General features: G+C 37.1%; 2 protein-coding genes across 3 annotated transcripts in view; both read right to left on the reverse strand.

The window, feature by feature from the left end:
• Window positions 1–5,276: 5,276 nt before the first annotated feature.
• Window positions 5,277–13,560, reverse strand: LOC106635958 (O-glucosyltransferase rumi homolog). 2 transcript variants are annotated; one of them, XM_014348155.2, is made up of 9 exons: window positions 13,463–13,560; window positions 12,969–13,029; window positions 7,550–7,775; window positions 7,274–7,442; window positions 6,999–7,200; window positions 6,628–6,906; window positions 6,277–6,509; window positions 5,645–5,842; window positions 5,277–5,573 (listed from the first exon to the last, which is right to left on the reverse strand). In XM_014348155.2, exons 3-8 carry the CDS (start codon window positions 7,692–7,694, stop codon window positions 5,647–5,649), a joined length of 1,224 nt encoding a protein of 407 aa, XP_014203641.2. In that variant the 5' UTR covers window positions 7,695–7,775; window positions 12,969–13,029; window positions 13,463–13,560; the 3' UTR covers window positions 5,277–5,573; window positions 5,645–5,646. The 2 variants fall into 2 exon arrangements, with proteins under 2 accessions (XP_014203641.2, XP_014206616.2); XM_014351130.2 differs by lacking the exons at window positions 5,277–5,573; window positions 5,645–5,842; window positions 6,277–6,509; ... (2 more) ...; window positions 7,274–7,442; window positions 7,550–7,775 and adding an exon at window positions 8,621–10,659.
• Window positions 13,561–17,310: 3,750 nt separating this feature from the next.
• Window positions 17,311–18,654, reverse strand: part of LOC106639462 (discoidin domain-containing receptor 2) — a 57,303-nt gene continuing 55,959 nt past the window's right edge. Inside the window, exons 15-17 of the mRNA XM_089592133.1 lie at window positions 18,363–18,504; window positions 18,012–18,239; window positions 17,311–17,924 (exon numbers count right to left, since the gene is read on the reverse strand). Of these exons, the coding sequence (XP_089448259.1) occupies window positions 17,754–17,924; window positions 18,012–18,239; window positions 18,363–18,504 (541 nt within the window). The 3' untranslated portion in view covers window positions 17,311–17,753. The remainder of the gene's footprint in view (window positions 17,925–18,011; window positions 18,240–18,362; window positions 18,505–18,654) is intronic.

Genomic DNA, 18,654 nt, shown 5'->3' on the forward strand with positions numbered 1-18,654 from the left:
TAGACTGATACAGAAAAGTTTATTATGCAACCTCATGAAGTTGTAACTGCCAAGCTTTTTGATGAAATAATTTTTCATTTATCGTTCTATATGAAAAACATTATAAAATTTTTCCATCGTTCTAAATTATTCATTTTTACTACGGTGATTCTCGTTATTATTATTGTTATTATTTTTATTATTACATTACTATTGTTATTTCTGTCATCTTTACAATTATTTTAAAATAAAAACCGGAACAAATTATCCGTTAAGAAATAGTGAGTAATTTTTCAGAGCTTTTTCAACATGAATAATGTCACATTGATCAACAAGGCGAAGGTAATAAACTTCATATAAGAGCACGTCGTATTTTTTCACTGCACGTCGTCTTTGCTCATCTTGTTTTTTCCTTATTTTGTATATATTTTTCACGGCCTCGTGAATACGAGTGGAAACACAAGAGCACCTATGGTACGATGTCGCATAAAATATGATTATTCTGAAGGCAAAAATAACATGTTCTAGCAAGCAATGTATACAACAAATTTCGTTTTTTGGGAAGGTTTTTCAATTGAGACAAAAATAAATAGATCATAATAAATTGACATTTATAGCTGAGCGATTGGTGATTGATAAAAAGCTTTTTTTTTAAGCTACGTTAATTATAAAAAAATTAAAGGTTGAAAAAATAAATTTTTTTATCATCGTTATGAAATTACAAAAAAAAATATTTAGGTGATGTATAGAAGAAATCATCATTACCCAGTTGTATAATGTAATTTTTAAAGATGATGTTTTTGGAAACAAATAATACTTTCGGAGTAATTTAATACTAGCTTAATCATGTTAAATGCTCTGTGTTCCATTTCATTTCGAGAAATTTAGTGCACGTTTTATTTTTTGTGCTTCGTTTGCCGTAAGCTTTGCTAATGAAAGTGCTAAGGCGACGGATGAAAGCTTCAGCGTTGACATATTTGATGTTTCGGACAGTAATTTTTGTATCACATGTTTCACAAATGATAACAGAAAGAAATAAAAAGCAATGTAAAAATGACTATCCCTATTCTACCAAAACATAAAATTTGGAATATTTTTCGAATTTATAAGTAATGAAAAAAAATTATTTAAAAGCAGTTGCTGTTCATCAAGTTGTTATTATTATGTGAAGCTGAAAAAAAGATTAATGATGTGCGAGCGCGCGTCAAATTACAAAATGAAATAAAAATTATTCAACTGAGTCCTAATTGTCCATCAAACCATCCGACCAAAAAGATAAATATTTAAAAGCAAGTTTTTTAGCTTTCAAGAGGTAATTGTTTCTTCTACCTCCCAAAGAGATGTAATGCACTTTTTGAAATAGAAGTATTCGAGCATCGATGCCTTGAAATGACTCAAATCATAAGCCAAACTTTCTTTTCAACCGAAATCCCCGCCCTGAATCATCGCCCCTACCAGAGTAAACAAATTTCCAGTACTTACTTCGAGCTTCTTCCGTTGCTTCTTTAGTGAAAATCCTTTCTTATGCATACATAAATACTAGAGGCTTGTCCAACATCCAATGTACACGACTTGCCAACAGTCACCACAAGTAACTCGAGGTAAAAAAAAAAAAATGAAAAAAAGGATAAAACCGATAGCTTGCCAACGATACAAATACCGATACCTCGCCCGCGAGCAGTAGCTTTATACGATAACTGGCCAGACCGTCACGACGGATAGTTCCTCGCGTTGCGGGTTCCACGCGCCGACTGTCTGTTGGCGAGTCAAACCTTCGCTTCGAGCGAAAAGGGGTTGCGCGCGCTTCTACCCTCTCGATCGCGACGAGCGTTAACCACATGAATCTACCGCGTGATTGGCCAAACCACGAGCCAATAACCACCACGGCACGCTGATGGATCCGTAGGTCGAGCTCGCGATGCGGAAGAAGATCGCGTCTGATTTTCCGATCTATCATGGCTTGAGGGGCGACTTTTTGGAATTCCACTACCCTTTGCCAGTCAGCGATGGAGAACAAAGTTGCAATTTATATTAAGGATCAGCGCGTATGTGTCCCAGTGGCTGAGAAATTTTTCGAAATTTTTCAGATTTACATTGTTTGACAAAAAAAATTTCACGAGTGCCAGCAAACCGTAAGTCACTATGTATTGAATAGTTAAAAAAAAAAAGTTTGCACCGGTATCACGTAACGTTGTATAAAATGTTTTCTAAAGAGACAAGCAAATGAAACCGAGCAACCTTTAGAAAAAAATTACCCAATCCTCAAAGGATCGTACCTAGAAATCGGAATTGTGCGTCTCAATAACTGCTCTTGTAAATGGAAAAAAACGAACCTCATTTTCTGTCCACAAATTCCACCCCCTAGAGCCACCCGATACACACGCGATTGTTCAACGAAAAGCTCGCATCTCGCGGCTTTGCCGTGGGCCACTCAGCGCGACCTCGTTTAACAAGCCATTGCTCCTCGTATTGGCCCAACAATTCGCAGATACGTGCACTCAGTCCCTGTGAACCTCCTTGGGTTCCTTGTCACCTCGACTATTTCTTTTTTTTTTCCTTGGCTGTTTATCCAGTGAACAGTGCCTACGATACAACTCTTTTGTATAAGCTATCTCATGTTTGTTTCACGTCTCACGTTCTTGAGGTTTTGGTTATGGACGATTTATTCTTTTAATTCACTGGTATAAGGATGTGTGAAAACGTATCAAATGTAAAGTTGACACAAATTTAATTATATAACAATATATTACTATCTACGTGCGTTTTTCTCCATTTCAAGTAGCAGAACCTACGAATAGTCGGACACACGCTCGATCTCAAGTATTGGCTCAACACTTTTCCCCTTATAGTCCTGTTTATGCTACCAATGGTATAAAATTTGAAGTAAGTAGTAAAACCTATGAATAGTCAGACGCACGCTGGATCTCAAGTATTGGCTCAACACTTTTTCCCTAATAGTCCTGTTTATGCTACCAACGGTATCAAATGTACAGTGAGTAGTAAAACCTATGAGTAGTCAGACACACGCTGAACCATTAGGACAGGCTTAACACTTCGCCCTTAGAGTCCTATTTATGCTACCAATGGTATCAAATTTAAAGTGAGTAGTAAAACCTACGAATAGTCAGACGCACGCTGAACCATTAGGACAGGCTCAACACTTCGCCCTTAGAGTCCTATTTATGCTACCAATGGTATCAAATTTAAAGTGAGTAGTAAAACCTACGAATAGTCAGACACATGCTGAACCGTTACGACAGGCTCAATACTTCGCCCTTAGAGTCCTGTTTATGCTACCAACATAGTATCGAATTTATGGATCAGTGTTGGTTTCTTTTTCTTAAAGTTTCAGGTACCAAAAAAAAAAATAATAATAATTATAATAAAACTGACTAAGATACAAGGCGATTGAAGTTTTCATTTAATGTTCCAAAGTAGAAAAGTTTGCATGCGTATCAATTTTTTCATTATCTCCCTAATGAATCTTATGAAATTTTTTCAAGGAAACATCAAACTCAATACTTTTTAAATTACGTTTCTTAAAAGTTAAATAGAACGCCTTAATTTCAACAAGAGTATGTATTATTCCAAAGCAACTTTAAATAACTATAGACAGAAACTTTGAATGCCAATTTGAATATCGATTAATTTTTTAAAATACCACTCACTGATGAAAACAAAACTTGTTCAAACTTCAATCACGGCAGAGATAAAGACAAATTCAATAAGAGAACTTTTCAATAGAATAGGAGTCTCTCGAATTCATCCATTTTCCATCACAAGTAGACCAAGCCGTCTCGTTACATAAATCCTGTCAAGGAAAAAAAAAAAAAAAAAAAAAAAATTGATGAGAGGGACGGCAGGGAGAAAAAAATTAGTACTCCAAACTACACTTGAAGAAGTAGAAGAAGAAGAAGTCAAATAGCAGGGTTTACTCGCCTGTTGACCTTCGTAATATGCCCCTTCATAGCCGCAAGACACTTTCGTAATTGCCTCGGCCAAATTCAGGATTTTCACTCTATTGTGCTCGTGAGAAGAAAGATATATAACCCTCTAAAATTTATTTTATAAGCGCAATAAACCTTTTTTTCTGAAGAAGAGAGGAATCCTTGTTTTCAACAAAAGTACTGACCTCAGAGATCAAAGTTTGAGTCGTACCCTCGTTGGCCTCAAACTGACGAAAACGACAGCGTGACGCCTGCTGATGTTGACCATCTCAACTCTAACGAGCAGCACCTCGAGCTGTTTCGACGACTCGTTTTTGCATATTCCTACGTTTGCATTTCCATACCGGCGATGGCAGAAGTTGTTGTCGGTGCTCTGGCCGAGTTTGCCTGATCTATATTTACTGCATGTAAGTACACAGTAAGTGAGGCTTAGACCGTTTTTCGTGACTAGTTTGAACTTTGTGTTTTTTTGTTCTTGTGCACGAGGCTATGTAATAAAAATTTTTTTGTTAAAAACATCAGAGATCGTTTGTTACAAGTAACAGTTTAACAGAAAATTAAAATAAATTTTCATTTCGTTTATTGAAAGGGCTTTATACAATTTCTGACCGTTTTGGAAATTTGGTAGTAAAAAATTAATTTTTGAATTCATAGAAGTTGTTTGAAATTTAAAAAAAAAAGATTATGATCAAGTAACACAATGGTAAAAAATGTAATATTTAAAGTAAAAAAATAAACAATCAAATAGATGTAAGTATGAGCTCCAGGTCGGCGATTCGACCGCACTTTTTTAATATACTCTGAAAAGTGATGTCTTTTTCTCGACCGCTGAGCATGCCCACTATAGGTGGTATAGGTCTGGAGATAGCTCACTCGATGGGCATAAACGTGAAAAGAAGGAAAGGAGGGTGGGAGGGAGAGAAGTACGTCAGGGCTTCCGGAATGGAACTCGTTTTCTCGAGAGAGAACTTCACAATCGCTTGCGGGTGGAGGGAGTGGTGGGGGTGAAGGAGAGAAGAGCTCGTGGATTATGTAACGACGCTCTCAGACCCTAGCTACAAGGGAACCCGAGATGTTGTACGCGTTGATCTTTAGGTGCCATTTATACTACACTTTGTATATCAGCTGTCACTTGAAGATTCCATTTTATTTTTCTTCTGGACAAATGTGGAGCCTCAGTTTCATTAATATTTCTATTTCGTATACGTTGGTTTGTTCGTTTTAGCTGATTATTCATAGGTAAAATAAGGCTTGATGTTCATTTCGTATATATTTTTATTTGAATTCTTTTTATAACATCGGAAAATTGTTTTTATTTTTTAAACGAATAAATGCATTTTATTACGTCTCTATAATATGTATATGTGCTAAGCCACAATCCTTCCAAAGTCTGGAAAATTGTCTTTTTTTATTTTAATATAAGTTATAACAAAAACATTGTTATCACATGTACATTCACGAGGCACTGTGGATAATGTTGATCTTGTGGTATCTTGTGATATAACTGGAGTTATAAGTAAGTATTTTTCTCCTTCCATGTATCGTGTCATTTTCTTGATACCGATGTATTGATATGTAATAAAGAGATTCGAGAGCATCAAATTCGAGCTTAAAATAAGTTTTGCCTCTTGAGCTTTATATTGATTTCTAAAAATAATAAAAAATTAAACATTATCCCACGGAGATATTAAGATTATGGACTCTAGCTTATTGTTCACCTTCAGCTGTTTGAAATTTTGATCAAATTCTCTTCTAGTGCTGGCTTGTACTTGAACAACTTGGAGTACCGGCGAACGAGCTTTTTCCAAAAACATGTCACATCCGACAATTTAAGTCTCCTCCAAATGAAATCGCGTCCTCTTTCCGCGATTCTCTTAGCAATTGCGTCGTTGTCTTTTGCAAATTGTATTAGTTCCCTAAAATTAAAACTTAATATAAAAACTTTCCTGTTTCAAGGAACACAATCAAAGCATACAAAAGTTAATCCCTTTATTGACACATTATCATGTTTTTGAGCAGTGTTTTTTAACAACGATCTCGCGAATTTTTCATTATGCAAGGTAACCGAAAAGCTCCGAATTTAAATTTGATTTTTCTCAAACACACCAATATTCTAAAATAACGAAATTTTTATTGGTAGCAGAACCACGGAAGGCGTAAAAAAAAATTAAATTAATCAACCGATAAATAACGGATCTGTTAATTTACTTCCTATACAGGTATTTTATGCTTAGACAAAGCTGACCTGTGTAATCATTGTCGAACCCTCGCCTTCAATAGCATGCTTTAATACATGTATACATGCAAAGAAAGAGGGGACAAAAGAAAAGAAAAAAAGAGCTCAACGTACTCGATCTGTTGTTGGGAGGCGTCTCTGGGCACGGGCACGTAATGGATCCAAGGCTTCATGGCGTCGTAATAAAATTCTGTCCATTCATTGCCAACGTGGAAGACGAGAGAGCCGCAGAGGAACAAGTGCTTGTGTCTGAACGAGGCCGCGACGCCTCGATAATTGAAGAGGTACTTGTACGAGCAGTGGGACTCGAGTGACGCCTCCACAGCCGGTGGCATGTGCAACGTGTCCTGAAATTTCTCGGCTATATTTACATTTTAACGAGTTAACAACATAAAAGTCGTACCATACGTTTTGTCTCGAATCTCATCAGACAATTGCAGCACGAACAAGGTATGGACGACTCACCTTCTCCGACTTCCAAGCTTGATTTTTCGTGTACTGAGCATCGACGAGGTGCAGCTTGTCGCGACTCAGCAGCACGAGATTGTCCCTCTCGGAACTGGTTCTCGAGCCCCGAAAAAACGCCCTGGTCTCCTTATCCTCCCAAGGCACCCTCTCGCCGGCTTGTTTCAGTGACTGCCGATGCAGGTCCCATCTACCGAGGCCACGAGGATACAGGGAAATGGCCGGGCCTCCCTCCCAAAAGGCCCAAGCTGGGTACATTATGTCGTAATACTGGGGCGTCTGGAAAAACCAAAGCTCCAGTTCACGAGAGCTTCTTCTCAACAAAAAAAAAAAAAAAAAAAAAAAAAAACAATGGAAGGGTCGGCTCTGACCTTGCTGAACGAAAATACGGGTAGGGGCTCGCCAAAGTGTTTGCTCGACTGAGGGTAGTCGCGCACGTTGATCACCAGGCTTACGTCGGAGGTGTTGGCCGACAATTTGGAAAGGAAGTGCTCGACGCCGGCGCATCGCGACGGGAACATGCAGTTTTTCTCTCTGTACAGTTTCCCGTTGATTATCTGGTAAAAGGTGCCTCTGGCGATCGAAAAAAAAAAGAAGAAATCGGTAACTTTAAGGATGGGATGTTTCTACGCGCCTCCGTTCTCACCTGGGCTTCGCGGCTTCGATTAACTTGCGCTCGATTCCCCCGGCGAAAATTTTCAAGTCCCTCGTTATCACTTCGGCGAAGCAGTTGCACTTTTTTCCCTCGCACTCGGCGTAATTGGCCTCGGCAGCTTCGATCGTTGCCAATAGTTTGGCGTATCTTTCGTTCGCCGCTGGAGAAACAAAGAAAGATAAAACACGATATTCGCCTCGTTTCGTGAAACTTTGTGCTTTCGCAAAAAAAAAAAAAAAAAATTATGGGCTGCAGGGCAAAATATACCTTTTGAGTACATATCGGTGTCGGAGCTGTTGTCGCACGAGCTGTCCCGGTTAGCTGGGCAAGTTTCGCTACTGGAGCACGTGCACGTGTGCAATAACAAACTCGCGAGGATCAGGTGAATCGAGGCGTGCATGGTTTTTTTCATCACCCTCTGTATTAGGATGCATAGAAGTATCTATGGTCTCCTAGAAAGTTTTTTGTGCGTCGTGTTATGGCATTGTTTAATCTGAAAATCGGCAACGTTATCGCGTACTTTTTTTCTCTTTATATTTGCTACTCATTGGAGCGCAAGGCAAATCTGTTTGTATGATATAAAATTTTCATTTTGTCCAAAAAGCCATATGATTATTAGCCGTCGGAAAATAATGGACTAAGATCTTTTTGTTGCGTCATAAGACAACGTGGAATCGTGTAATCAACAGATTTGGAAAAACGTGACGTGATTTTGTTGGGATATGAAATGTTATGAATTTTTAAATTGTAATGTTAGTGGGAGTAAAATTATCAAGCAAAAAAAAAAATTACTTTACAGGTGAACAAGAATAATGGCCCGTGACGTCAACGAGGTATACGTTGGAAATTTCTCGAATTTTCCTGCCTCTCGTTGAGCCGATTTCGATTTGACGAGGATAAACTGCGTCATTTCGCTACACAGGCGGAAACTTACGCAACCGATTCCCCCACTTGCAAATCTGCGTTTGATTGGGGGACGTAACATTGATTTGACGCTACTACAGAAAGGATATAATATAACGACTCACTGGCGTCCCCAGAGGTGGGTTGAGATGCCGTTAATTAAACGAACGACAAATCTGCATGTATATTATCGTCGATTCAATGCTGCACACCCCTGGCTCATTGCAAATGGTACTAAATCAAATTATTGTTGTTTTTAAGGTGAATTGTGTAATGTGTCGTGAAGGACGCTTGGAAATTGTTTCGTGGAAATAGCATTGCACGGAACAATGGACAGCTTACACAACTTACCTAAACGAGATAATATATTCAAACGAAATCATTAATGCGTGGTACGTGACAAACGAGGGTGAAATTTTTTTTTTTTAACTTTTTATTTATCAAAAATTTTATGTAGCATTTTACATGAAGCATCGATTACAAATACTATTATTACATGTACACTTCGTGAGTTGGTTGGAAAAAAATTGTTTGCTTGCACGGCTATGTGAACGTTAATTGTTTAGCACATTGGAACTTTTTTCTTTTAATTACAATTTTTTGCTGCCTTTGGCATTACTCGGGTTTTTTTTTTTTTTAACTTTTCTCTACTACTCATTCAAAATAATTAAAAAATAGAAGTGGTGATGAAAGTAGTACGTTTATATTTGACTAGTACCGATATTTCATTTCGGATTTGACAATTGTAAGTCATAAAAACATTTGTTTCAATGCCAAGTAGATGGAGGGGGGGGGGAATAACAGCAAGACAAACGTTATGAAAGTTACAAAATTATAGTGGAAAATTTTTAAGACTAAAAACCATCAAAGCTTCGTGCATTACTAATATATCTTAAGTTTAAAAACATATTCATCATTCTTTTCATTCATCAGAATATTCCAAAAATTCATTAAAATGATAACCCTTTCTTCGGTATCTTTAAAAGTTATTACAGTTAGGACAAGATGGAAGGTCAACTTGAGGCCTACCACAGCGAAAACAAAATTGTCTCAATTTTGGAAATCTACAGTTCAAAAAACTATGGCCATGTCTTCCACAGTTCCAGCAAACGTTCAACGGCCCAGGCTCGTACCTACTCAACATTAATTTCTTAATCGGCGGCGCGGGTGGTGCTACGCATAGGTCCATCAGACTTGGTATTTGATTTGACTTGATCGATGCCATAGGTTTGAGGTCCATCAGTCGTGGAATTTCTGGCTGCGAAGAGGCTTTAGTAGATTTATCGGGCAACGAACCACCTTTTGAAGCTGCTTGATCTTCAGAGGCCGGCTCCCGATCATCTTGGGAGCCGCCAGATGAAGTCGCGAGATCTTCCAAGGCTTGATCGTCTCGAGAGCAGCCTGATGGAGTCGCGGCATCTTTGGCTGACGGCTCCTTGTCGTCTCGGGAGCCACTGTCCGATTGCGGTCTGATGATTTCGAGCGCCTGCAGCTTCATTTCTTTCTCCCTTTCAAGTTTTTCACGCAACGCCTGAGCCACCTTTATTATGTCATCAATTTGTTTCTTTGTTTCTCTTTCTTTTTGCAGGTACTCGTCAACGTCCAATTCTTCGTTTGCGGCATCTTGGTCGGGCTGGTCTTTATCTTCTTGTTTTACTGCTAGCTCGGATTTGGAATCCAACTCCTGCTTCTTGGCCGAGTTCTGGTCCTGTTTCTGCTCGTCGTTCTGGACACATTGATTTTTGTCATCCTTTGACTCTTTGGAGGGTTTATTCGCTTTGTTGTTGACAGACTGGAGACTAGCTCTTCGTTTCTCTACCGTTTCAGGATCAAAAAGAGGTAGTGGTTGAGGAGAAAAGAGAGAAGGAATGCCTTCGGTAGTGCTCCGTACTGGCGCTGGCTTGCTCTGATACAATTGTGGCTTATTCTGAAATGGTTGTGGCTTATTCTGAAACGGTTGTGGCTTATTCTGAAACGGTTGTGGCTTATTTTGAAACGGTTGTGGCTTATTCTGAAACGGTTGTGGCTTGATCAGAAACGGTTGTGGCTTACTCTGAAGAAGTGGTGGCTTGATCTCATAAGGTTGAGGCTTACTCTGATAAGCTTGCGGCTTGATCTGGTATGGTGGTGGCTTGTTCTGGTACGGTTGGGGTTTGAGCTGGAACGGGGGTAGATTGTTCTGGAACGGGGGTGGATTGCCTGGATAATGTGATAGCTTATTCTGATACGGGGGCAGCTTGTTCTGAAACGGTAGTTGTGGTATGTTCATACGACGACCTTGGATCTTTTGCTCGTAGTGAGGGTTAAAGAGCCTGTTGGCATGATTGATGGATCTGGGCAGCAATGGTGCACTGGTTGGTTCTGCAGTTGAAAAAAAGTGTCCTCTTTCTAGGCGATTGGCGTACAGTCGATCAAAGATGGACATACGTTTGCCACTTGTCATCTTTAAATTCCTTGGTTCAGGCAGATGTCACCTGCAGGAAACGGTACGATTATTCATTGAATATCAACAAACTTCAACTATGAGCTACAGGTAATATCTTGAACGTCTTGCAGCTCATATACGATTGAGATTTCCAGGAACTTGAGTATTATCTCGTTCTTTTATTTTATTTGATTACTACAATTGATTCTCAATCTATACGACTGTAAAGATAATCATGAGACATATTTGCCAACAGTTTGAGATTCGTTGATGTTTGATGTAGTCAGAAAAAAGTACACCATGTGATTTCAACCGATGACACTCTGAATATACTAATTTCATAATCCATCAAAACCTAAACTCTTTTAAATCGTATATGGCGGATAGACGTTTAAGACGCATTACCAACTAGTATTGTCTACTGATAACAATTATGTACAAAACATTAATTAAAAAACTAAAAAACTAAAGATTGAAAAAAAAAACGAGGAAACTTTGCGACATTTTACTTTGGCTACAAACTTGGGGGAAGTAAAAAAAAAAAAGCAAAAGAAAATCCTTTGATACTATCAGACTATTGATCAACAACGCAATTAAAAGCCTTAACATTGGGCTTTCATCGGCTTTGCATGCAATTGGAGTCAAATGCACCTATACAAGAGTACCCCAAGTAAATTTTAATCTTATGCTCAGAGCTTTTATTACGCAGTACTACAAAAAGTTTGCAAATGCATCCAAGTACGGATAAGAAGGTAGAAAGTAATCCTTCAAGACATTTGCATAGAATCACGTGGCAGGACACGCGATTAATCGAGCCGGAGGCCTCAACGTGAGAGTACGCGTTAGAGGGTACACACATTGGGTGGGCAGTGAAACACGGTAAGGGTGCTCTTGGAGGAATTCTCCTTTGTATCTCGGGCGTGTCGTTCTTCATCCCGCGGGGTAGAAGCTATTTCTCAGATCTACAAGTTACAAATGCGATAGTGGCTGGGAATGCGAATTACTCGGGCGGACGGCCCCAAGGATCCTCGATTGTCTCGCATAGTTTGTCGTATCGCGTTTTCTTCAAGGACTCCGAAGGGTGAGCTCAGGGTTGGGAATCGCGCATCAGTCGACCGGGGGATGGTTGGTGCGACGCTGTGGTACGTGGCAGCTGTGAAATGTTAGTTTGATGGAAGATCACGCTGAAGGAAAAAAGATAAGACTTGAAAAACCGTTGAGGTATTTGTGTGAAAAATGTCTTAAATGTAGTGAGTTTACTTTGTACCAAAGTGTATCATATTTGTAATGTTAAGGGTTTTTGCAACGGTGCCTGCACTGTACACTTTTTATGTACTTACTTAGATGCAAGGTCCTTATTTTCCATTCAACTTTTTAATGGGAGGAATGTTATCCTACTTATGAATGGAACGACTCGATCTCAAGTTGGGTTTATTATTCAGTGGTATTTTGCTTTTGACAAGTATTATTTACCATGAAACAAAAGAAATTACTTAATGAAAATTTTCGGGAAAAACGCAAAAGGAATGTTAGATGGTAAAAAAAAACTTGATTATTTTCTTAGCCAAGTCAACTGTGGGGCTTTATATACACCCATTGCAATCAAAAGTTTCCGTCTCGATTCGCGCTACTGTACAAGTTTATTCCCAGACTCTGCATTCGCGTGACACGCTTACAATTTTCCTGCTCGAGATGTGACTTTGTTTATACACATCTTGTTTTCTTCGTTCCCTCGAGTTAAGAATACTCGTTGCTTATTTACGAAGCCTCGCGAACCCTGCCATTGCATGTATATTATGCGCCAGGGACTTTGAATTTTACAAATGTTTTCCAGCAACAACGGTTTCTTCATCAAAGACTAGGTGAGGGGAAGTTGTGTGTTGTTAACATAAGAGACCTGTGGAAATGAGGTCCTTTAGAAACGGTTGCCTAACAAAGTTTGGATTGCAAAGAAAACTCCTGACTATTCATTGCAAGACTACCTCAGAGGATTCTACTATGCTTTTCCTTGGGTCGAAATACGTCAGTTTATTTGTACATATTTCAGATTGTACCGTGTAAAACTATGAGAGGCCATCACGTCTTTCTAACTACTGATAATGTTCTGGGTATTTCTTGGCTTAATAACTTGAATTACTACGTTTTTCTGCTTTATTTATATTTCCGTTTGTTGTATCTTCGCTTCTGATAACTTAATAAAAACAACTCAACACAAATGCAATTGTAGAATACTTTTAAATCTGGAATGTTTGGGGGTGTGCATAAAAAGTTGTAGTTAGTTGAGAAGTTAAAAGCATACAAACAGATTTGAACAAAATAGCTATGTAATAGTGTACAAAGAATCAAGCATATACTTACAGAATGTATCAGTGCAAATTGGACTGCTTCATCAACCAATTAGTTCATGTCAAAGGTGTATCTGAAAGATTATTAAGAGCATGAAGTGAATTCATTGAATACTACTTAATTAGCATTTTACTATTATCTTGGTAGTTGTAAAACATTGTATGGTCTATAGTTTGATAAGCAAGAATCTACTGATGAATAATTGATCATATAATTGTTATCTGATGTTTCATCTCTAGGTACAGACCATAAATACTTTACAACAACTTCGCATGATTAATGATTTAAATTTTACCAAAATTAATAATTATAAATCACAATCGACACCACACGCTACATAGTTATAAGAACAATTTAGCTGTTAAAATGTAAATGCCACAACTTAACCTTAAAAATGACAACTGTAAAAATGATGATTATACATAGTTTTGGGGGGATTGAGATACATGAGGCTATGATTTTATAATTGCTGTGAAATTACGTTTAGCTACACGCCAATTACTTACCATTGAAGAAACGGTTATTGATTGAATTTTGCTAAATGTGGTTAACATTAAATAAACACTTGTAACACCTAACATGAACTGCATTGCAGAACAAAATGGGCTGGTGACGCGGGTGTGAGGTGTGTTCGTTGTGAGTGAGCCACGAAAAAGCGGGGAAATTTAAAATAAGGAATAAAGTACCACTTACTAAAATGTATTCAACCAATGGTTGAGGCAAATAAATTTTGTTATACTTTGATTTTAGTTGTATTAACAAAAATCCAATGATATTAACAAGTAACAGTATTATGATTAATATGTTTTTGTTTATATTTTCGTATTTTAACACTCAATAATACATTTTCAGGAAACAGGTGTGCTTCACATTCCTCAGATCTAGGGAAAAAAGATTCATTTAGTGCTTTTTGTAGATAACTTTTTTATGTTGGTTAATCTGCTCATCGTAAAAAATTTCAAATATAAACAAAATGTTTTAAATTCTTCAACTAAAATCAATGTATTATTATCTTTTGAATCAGCAGATAATTCGTTACGTACTATTCTTTAAAAGACGAGTGCGAAAAAAAAGGTGTTTGGTAAAAAATGAGTTGTAAAAACAAAATTGTATTTTGAGTAATTAAATTTATTACTCTTCAATATTTATTGCATAATACATCTCAGTTATCATTATGTTCCTACAAAGTTGAAACGTATCGCGTATGTGATGAACAATTATCGTATGGCTTCATAGACAAGTACGTCTATTGTTTCGATGTAACGCAACAATTTTCAGTCGTTTAAATAAAGGACCGATCGTTCATATCCTGTGCAAAATTCAACAATAGAATTTTACATGTGTAATCGAAATTTTTAACTTATTCAAAGAATATTTAGTCCATTACACGCGGTAATTATAAAAGTTTTGGTACGTTTGTGATTCAGAAAGTGTAGTAAATTAAAATTGTGTTAAAAACTCGATTCTTGCACAGGATCAAACAATCGATTTGATTAGACATTATAGACGAACATACTTGTTTATCTTATGAAGAGATTTCTTATCATTACTAATTTTTTTTAAATAACTTTATTATCTAAAACTATTGATAAAGCTGAACATCAAACTAAAAAAATTTAAGAAAAAAATATAAACCGGTGGCTTTAAAGAGAATCCCTCATCCGTATGGATTACACTTTTTAAATTTGAGTCATAAATACAAAGTGTGAAATAAAAATCAGTTGAAACGTCACAAATGACTAGTTCATCCATAATCGAAGTATTTACACATGCATAAGTCTATCAACAAAGTTTTTTTTCTCTTTATCGTGTTATAGCTTACAATATACAGGCCATATAGATTCTAAGTCGTTGCACACGATTACGCTTCCTAATGTCACTCAATACGTTACGCTAAAGAATGTTTTTTTTTCAATTTTATTAGGCGCAGATGGCAGTGTTTATTTACAGAATAGTCGTAAGGATTGAAAATAAAAAAAATGAATTTGCATTGAATATACAGTTGCAAAGTTATAAATTTTATGATCAATACAGAAGGTAAGCATAATTTTAATCAATAGAAAATGCTTTGTTCATTAACCCGAGAGTTAAAAAAAATCGTGGATTATTTTTTACGTTTTTTGAAAAGCAATGAGTTTCAAGAGTATCAAACTAAAAGTAATCATGATTTAAATACTATATAATTTTTAACAACGAAACATTTCAGTCTCAAGGCTTAAGCGCGATTGTCAAACATATCGATTGCGGTGATTAAGTTCAAAGCGGCGCAATATGATTGCCATCGGATTTTTTTTATTTTTTTTATTTTCAAGTTTTTTTATCATCCGCTCAATGGCTCAACACATGTCTAACGGCATAATAATTATCGAGGGGGCAGTGATTTCTAAGATTCGTGCGACTTTTTTTTGCAACGGTATTGGATAGAAACTTTTTAAATTAATTGTTTTGCATTTTTCGAGAAAATATCGTACCAAGCATGAATAATTCCTTTTTTTCAACAATTTTTCATTCACACATTCAGATTGTTTATATGTAAGGTTTTATTTAAACAATTTTTGAATCATTTTCATAAATATTTATTTAGTTTTTATATTTTTATTTTCAAATTTTTGTTCATTCAAGACTTATTGACCAGGTTGTATGTTTATGCTACGATTATTTGTTTTCAACGTATGCGTCATTCGGTTTGATGCCATTAAAATGCTAGGCACATAACTGTGAAATTCTAATTTCAACCAAATTCATCAATTGGAAGTGGTTTTTTTTTTTTTTTACGTTAAATTTAATTAATTTCTTACCTTTTTTTTCCTAATTTATTTTAATAATCTAAATATAAGTGAGGTTGAAGTCCATGAACATTCCAGGCGATAGATTTAGGTCAGTAGGTACACAGAGAGACATAAAAGTTATCACATGAGTAGACAAATCAAGAAGTATGTTTTGCTATAAAATGTGATTTCTGTTTTTATGATCAAAATGGTAAATCTGTTTTTTCATAACAGGTAATGGTTTTTTTAATAACTTTTTTACTTTTGTAAACGAATCAGAAATTATTTTATCTAAGAAAACATAGTATAAATATGATTTTTTTGTGACAATAAATATAGTACGTAAAAGTAGGTAATGGATATTTCCAATTTAAGTTTAAACAAAATTTTTTTGTAACATACTTCTTATTTGTTACGTAGCAGTTAGGGGTAACAATTTTAGTCGAAGGCAGCGCTATACTTACACTCAAAATACGTCATCTTATGTATACATATAATATAATTTTTATTTTTTTCATAACATATCCCTATGTTTTTTTTTTTTCAACCTATCCTAAATTTCTTAAACATATTTTATTTCAATTACATAAATAATATTTGAATTCAACAACGGTAACGTATCCTATAGCGTGTGTAGTTTTTCTCAAGAATACATTATACATAGGTACTAATCTTATGATTTCTTGTTTCTTACGCAACTAATTTACGCTTACGAATAACCTCGCCTCGTCATTACCTAACATTATATACTCATGTATATGTGCTCGCGACAATTTGAGAAAAATAATTTACGGCATATCGGATATGTAAACGATTTCGTTAACTTATATATGTGTATACTTTTGTTTTCGTCGTTTTATGTCTTTCCATTGATATTTTCTATCTTCATTTCTTTTATTTTTTGTCGAGGATCAAACAATTAATGATGATATAGAGTTGTATTTTTATAAGTGGATAAAATTTATATCAACACCATTTACTTATTATTTTTTTTTTTTATACAGACGAACCTTAACTCTTACGCTTATTTACAGTCAATATCCTTAGTTTCTTATTGATCCCGCTTATTACATAAATTTATCCTTATGATGTGTCATAGCCATGGTATTTCGTTTAAAGTGCCGCGTAAGATCGCACTCTTCCATCCCTTTACTTTACAAAGAAATTTTCTTTTGCTTTTGCAATGAAAAAAAAAAAAAAATTCTTGTACAATATTTTTTACACTATGCCATCGGTCTCTCAATTATCCGCACAACGTAAAATATAACGATTTGGATCACCTTCACAGTTCTATCAACACGAGCACATCTTCGAATCTCGTGCATCTTGCAACATTTTCAAGTCGCATTGTTCGTCAATTAAAAGTAGTAAAGCTCTGTTGAAGCGAAAAACAAGATTCACTTCTTACTTCGTCCTCGCAAGCAGTGAGTTGGTCAACACCGTGACTCACCTCGAAAACACCTCGATTGCGCATTTTTCTCAACCATCCATACTTACGGTATCCGATGGTGTATTGAATAAAAAAAAAAAAAATAAAAAAAAATAAAAAATCAAAACCATCGTACGAACAACACAACGTGCAGCTCTTCGGTACAGGAATGTTCACAGGCCATCGCCTCGCATTATACAACTAATGCCTCTCACACCTCATAATCAAGCACTATGAGTTTGCTGTTCGTAAACGTGCTCGGATTTTTTTTTCGTTTTCATGCACTTGCGCAACGTTTACAATACCCAGTCGCTGATGTTTCTCTTGGTTTGACAAACGAATTCCCAACCAATCAAGAACAAATACTTGGGAGTTGTTTGAACTCTGTACAAAAATGATCGCTCCCACCACAGACGTGAGGGTAGCAATTAACGCCGGTCCTGCACCTCAAATTTTGGTGCGGCGAATGAAAAACTCGTGGTCCGACAATCGGGTCTCGGATCAGGAGGCCATCACTTGCGCTTGGGTGGCACGATCGGCGATGACGGGGGTGGCACCTGCTCGTCGATCGGCTAGCAGGCCGATCTCGCGCTCTCAGAATCAGGAAGCGGTCGTGGGCGCGTAGCCGAGGTTCTTTCGCTGCAAGAAGAGCGATATCTCCCGAAAAGTCGGCCTCTCCGACTCGTCCCTGCGCCAACACTCGAGCATCAGGTCGTAGATGTCCTTCGACGAGGCCAATGGCTTTGGCAGATGCTCGAACCTCGAGGTCACCTGTCAAAGAATATTATTATTATTATCATTCATTCATTGGGCCAACCTAACTGCAGCATTTGTCTATTGGTAAAACAAATTGTAGACCTTGTCCTCCTCTTCCTCCTCGTTGTCGTCGTCGTTGTCCTCCTCCTCGCTGCTCTTGATCTGCGAGGCGTCGTCGCTGCAGGCACTGCAGTCTCGACATAGTTTGCGCAGACGGTCGACTACCTCCTGGTCACTTAGGTGCTCGTGTGGCACACGCCTGCCCAGGTTGAGGATCTCCCACAGCGTCACGGCAAACGACCACACGTCGCTCTTTGTCGTGTATTTACCCTTTGCGAGGCAAAAAATAATCATATGTGATGTACATGTGTGTCCGTAGATGTCGATATTGCTTGCATTTTTTTTTTTTTTTTTTGTAATGAAAAATTGAAGAGGGATGGAGAAAAGAGTTACCAAAACCAAGGATTCCCAGGCCATCCATCTGACGGGCAGGGTCATGCCACCGTCGACTTTGTAGTAATCACAGGCGTATAATTCGTTGTCGGTGCCGAAATCCGAGATCTTCACGTGGTAAGCCATTCCGACCAGGCAGTTTCTGTAAGTTTATGATAATTTTTTTTGTATTCATCACAGTTGATTTGATATTGTTATAACAATACAAAAAGTATGAGAACCAATACATTATCAACAGGGTTCGTTTAAAACAACGATCTTTACCATCTTGAAAATTTAAAAATGATAGAGT

Source organism: Copidosoma floridanum, unplaced genomic scaffold, assembly GCF_036245765.1.
Source record: "Copidosoma floridanum isolate Cflo_tuat_1 unplaced genomic scaffold, Cflo_Japanese_pri ptg000014l, whole genome shotgun sequence".
Taxonomy (NCBI): domain Eukaryota; kingdom Metazoa; phylum Arthropoda; class Insecta; order Hymenoptera; family Encyrtidae; genus Copidosoma; species Copidosoma floridanum.

What these genes read in the sequence shown, in the direction of transcription:
- LOC106635958 (XM_014351130.2), bottom strand. Translation starts at nt 10,628, where the DNA reads ATGACAAGTGGCAAACGTATGTCCATCTTTGATCGACTGTACGCCAAT.